This window comes from Tupaia chinensis, unplaced genomic scaffold, assembly GCF_000334495.1.
Source record: "Tupaia chinensis unplaced genomic scaffold, TupChi_1.0 Scaffold144276_1, whole genome shotgun sequence".
NCBI classification, from domain to species: Eukaryota; Metazoa; Chordata; class Mammalia; order Scandentia; family Tupaiidae; genus Tupaia; species Tupaia belangeri.
The window spans coordinates 1,531,885-1,536,396 of record NW_006204133.1 but is presented as its reverse complement, the minus strand read 5'-3'; the positions used below and the strand labels follow the sequence as shown (position 1 = coordinate 1,536,396).

At 54.8% G+C, this 4,512-nt stretch overlaps 1 protein-coding gene across 1 annotated transcript in view; it reads left to right on the top strand.

The window, feature by feature from the left end:
* The window catches only part of TMEM131 (transmembrane protein 131), a gene marked incomplete at both ends in the record, with an annotated part of 163,962 nt that extends 159,450 nt beyond the window's left edge, over positions 1 to 4,512 (top strand). The window contains 7 exon segments of the mRNA XM_027767558.1: positions 374 to 471; positions 473 to 558; positions 1,597 to 1,718; positions 1,828 to 1,924; positions 2,769 to 2,866; positions 3,401 to 3,561; positions 4,281 to 4,512. Coding sequence (XP_027623359.1) covers positions 374 to 471; positions 473 to 558; positions 1,597 to 1,718; positions 1,828 to 1,924; positions 2,769 to 2,866; positions 3,401 to 3,561; positions 4,281 to 4,512 — 894 coding nt within the window.

Sequence of the window (4,512 nt, the reverse complement as noted above, 5' to 3'; positions counted from 1 at the left end):
GGGCCGGGCACCTGCTACAGGCGGGAGTCGGGAGGCACAAGGATCAGCAGGTCCCCAGGCAGGACCTTCATGCCCATCCCTAGAGGATGTGCAGCTGCCTCCTCCCAGCCTCGCGCAGGAGCAGCGAGAGGTTAGCTGACCTGCCCAGGAGCCTCTGACTCCCACTCTGCCCCCGTGCAAAATGATGTGAATTTAATTTTCTCATTAAAACCCGGTAGACAGAACCCATACAAGCTTTAATGTCTGTCTGTCTGTGTACAAGAGGCCAGGAGGAGGCCTGAGTTCCACATAGTCTTAGATGGAACCTCAAAAGTAACTGGCTTTACAGAGGACAAGAATCCCACTAATGAGACCTTTTGTTTTTCATTTCCAGCTACCGATAGTCTTTATAAACTTTCTCTGCAAACCCTCAACGCAGACATTTTCTTAAAACAACGCCAAACCTCACCAACACCCGCCTCCCCAGCTCCAACCCGCCTCCCCCTCTCCACCCGCCGCCCCTTGCCCGTTCGTGTCCCGGGGCAGCTACAGCAGCATCGTCAACAGCAGCTGCAGCAGGTAGGCCTTCCACTCCCGCCTGTCCTTGCTGCCCCGCCCCAGAACATGCTGGCATCCCTGTCACGGAAGCACCGGGCAGCCCCAGGCCACCGTCCACACACTTGACAGCCGCCTGCCCTTTTATGGTTGCTCAGCCCCTTTTCCTGGGCTCAGCTCTCCTTGCAGCCATATCTGTCCCTGACCCCAGCAGTAAGTCTGCTCCCATTCTACCCCACTGTGGGCTGAGAAATGCACCAGCCACTGGTTAGATTAAGGTTCTGACCGAAGCGTCTGCGAGTATAGTAAGTACTAAATGGCCATCTGAGGAGATGCCCAGCGAGGCGGGGCTATGGGCCTGTGTGACATTTATGCTGACCGTAGGGCAGTCTGGCTTAGTAGTCAAAAATGCTGCACGTGGTCCTCGAGCCTGTGAGCAGCACTCGTGTTGCTGGCACGTTGAGTGTCACCCTCACAGGTGCGTCCTCACCGAGTGTCAGCGCTGTCTCAGCATCGCACGATTGTGTCCTCCCACAGCTGACAGAAGAAGCAGAAACCTGAGGCTGGGGGCCGCCTGTTCGGGGCCCTCGCTGCAGTGAGCTCATTACCCCGGCCAGGTGGCAAGAGGCTTGCACGAGCCAAGCCCCTCCTGTTGGCGCACCACTGCTGCCACCATTGCTGCCGTGTCCTTGCGTCCTGACCCCGTGTGTCCATGCTGGGTGGCTCCTTCCACTTAGGTTCTTCTCCAGAACATAACTGCAGCCTCCTCCAGCCCCAAAAGTGTGATCCTTGCCCTGGCCTCTCATGGAGACCTTTTGTTTTGTTACCTTTCCCCAGAAATCCCTTGGTTTCCATTTGATTAAGCCACCTCGGTCACACGAGGCTAGACTATGCTCTCTGCGCAGTCGGGACCATCCCTGGGTCCCAGAATCGGGGCCTGGCCACAGTGAAACACACAGGGTCATCCTGTGGGCCTGCTCCTCCCTGAGACCGGCATCCCGACAGCTGCCCAGTGGGCGGTGTCATGGAGGACCGAGCTCTCCGTTTGCTTCTACCTCCTAGTGACCCTAAAACAAAGCAGCCAAGCGGAAGCAAACACAAACTGACAAAGGCAGCCTCACTCCCCGGCAAGAACGGCAACCCCACCTTTGCTGCCGTCACAGCGGGTTACGACAAGAGCCCAGGTGAGCGCCTTTGCTTCCAAGACCTGTCACATGGTCTTGTGTATGGTGGCCTGACCTTTGCTCTGATGCTCTGATTGGCCTGTAATTGATTCTGAGTCTCTTGTTACAGGTGGGAATGGCTTTGCTAAAGTTTCTTCAAACAAAACAGATTTCTCCAGCAGCCTTGGCATTTCACACACACCTGTTGACAGCGACGGCTCAGACAGGTACAGTAGCCCGTTCTTAATCATGGAGGTCTAGATGTTAAGGTCAGGTTAGCTGTTGCTCTCCATAGATGGGTTTCAGGGCACTTCCTCCAGTTTACAAGCAAGCGTTGGTAGGAAGCGCTCGTGCACTTCCAGGGACTCTGGTCTGCTAGGCAGAAACAGGAAGCCATTGCTGTGCTTCCCCTGGTGGCTTCCCTGAGGGCCCGAAGGAGGTGCACCCGCCTGTCTCCACCCAGCAGGCAGCCAGGAGTGTCAGATCTGTTCTTCTCCAGTGTCGTGGTCTGTGGTAAGAATGATGTCAGCCGATCATTAGAAATAAAGGAGCAAAAATGTATTCGGGAGGAAGGAAACGGGAGCAAACACTAGAGCATTCTAGTAAATTCACGACCCCTAGCAGCAGCACAGCCTTTGTGCAGGGGCCTGGCGCGTGCCATGCTCACCTCGGCAGACTGCCCGGAGAAACAGCAAAGCCTGGCAGTGTAGGGAGGCGCTGGCTTACCTACTTGATTTGCAATAGTAGGAAATGAATCTTAGATGAGAGAGCTTTTTTAAATAGATATTCCATTACCAAGAAGTAAACGTAAGGGGAAATGTTTTCTCTGCAGAAACACTTCTTTGAGCCAGGCCCTCACCTGGTGATGGGGTATTAGGAGCTCTGCAGTTTTCTGTGACTTTAATCCTTGTGGCATAGCAGCCATTTTTCAGTTCTTTTCGTCTTCGTTTTTAATATTTGAGTACCCCAGTTGAAACAGCGTCTCCCGTTTGTGAAGCTCTGCGTAATGGACCCGTTTTCACTAACCATCATACATCTTTGTGTGTTGCATTTTCCTCTTGTAACATTTAGCTCGGGTTTGTGGAGTCCTGTCAGCAACCCAAGCAGCCCCGACTTCACACCCCTCAATTCCTTCTCGGCCTTTGGAAATTCTTTTAATCTAACCGGTGGTGAGTGTTTAACACTAGACCTGTAACTAATAAGCCTGTGGACAAAGGAGGAAGGGAGATGAGGCGTTTTGTGTGTTGGAGCCCCAGCAAGCAGCTCCCTGGGTGGGCCCCCTCCTCCTCACACCTGACAGACAGGGACGCGGAACGGCAATGCTCGTGGTCCGCGGTACGTACGTAGGAGCTTCAAGGCCTTCCCTGAAGCTGGTCTGAATGCGACTCCTGGTCTGAGCTCCTCCTCTTTGGTAATTAAGAGGCAGCATGGTGAGGTCGGCGTTGGCTGTAATGCTGGGGAAGGTTTGCCTTGTGATGACTCACAGTGAGTGACAACGAATCAGGGCTTCAGATCGAGCGCCCCATGCTTGAGTCCCACTGTGGCACCCCTCCCTCGTACCCAGGGAGTGTGGTAAGAACTGCCAGGGTGGGTGCCGTGACCCCCGCAGGGGAGCTGCAGACCATGCCGCATGAAGCCCCCTCCGGTCCTAGTGGTTGTGGCAGAGTGAAATACGGGCTTAACGATCCCTTCCTGGTTTTCAGAAGTTTTCAGCAAACTCGGGCTCTCTCGATCGTGCAATCAGACATCCCAGAGGAGCTGGAATGAGTTCAGTAGTGGCCCTTCATACCTTTGGGACTCTCCAGCGACCGATCCCAGCCCTTCCTGGCCAGCCAGTTCCAGCTCCCCTACCCACACGGCCACAGTGAGTACCTGGGGCGAGGGCCGCTCGCTGGCTGTCCCTTGGCTGGTACTGACATCGTCATAAACGACAGCAGTGTGACGGGGGTGGGTTGGTACTTTGGTTTGTCTCTGTCCTGTCAGCGTGACCTGTCGGTGTGCCTCAGAGCCACTTTAGGTGAGGACTGTGGAACTACAGAGGAGGCTGCTCTCTGAGCCTCTCCGGGAGGTCAGACCCAGCCCTTCCCATCCTGTACGCGCCAGTGGCCAGGCGCGTCTTCGGGTCAGATCACGATGGTGCAGTCCTCGCTGACCCCGTCGCGGCCCTTGGCCCCCAGAAGCAGGCGGAAGTTGCACTCGTTCCTGAGAAGCACCTCCCTCTTAGCTGGCGCTCTCTAGTGTGTGTTTGGTGGGTTCACGGCTAGATTTTCCTGCAAAGACGTATTCTTACTGAGGAAAATAATGAATAGTTTCTGCTTTCACCAAATTATGACGGAAAAATCTGATTCTACTGGGATCCCATTTTATTCTCGGGAACCTTCATTAGACACGTAAGTTTGAACAGTAGCTATTCCAGCTTTGTTGATTTTCGTTGCATATATTTCAGTTAGTCAAGACTCGTTTTAAAGTAAATAAAGTAGAAGGAATCTAGGGCCGAAGCTCGCTTTCTGCATCATCTTTCCCGCCTTCGCTGACTGCCCGTTGTGGCCCTAACACCCCACGTGGTCTTGTGTGTTGTCACAGTCGATCCTCGGCAACACCAGCGGCCTGTGGTCCACCACTCCGTTCAGCAGCTCCATCTGGTCCAGCAACCTGAACAGCGCCCTCCCGTTCACCACTCCGGCAAACACGCTGCCCAGCATCGGCCTCGTGGGCACAGAAAGCGGCCCTGCTCCTCACACCCCTTCCACCTCCAGCCCAGCCGACGACCTGGGACAGACCTACAACCCGTGGCGGATATGGAGCCCCACGATCG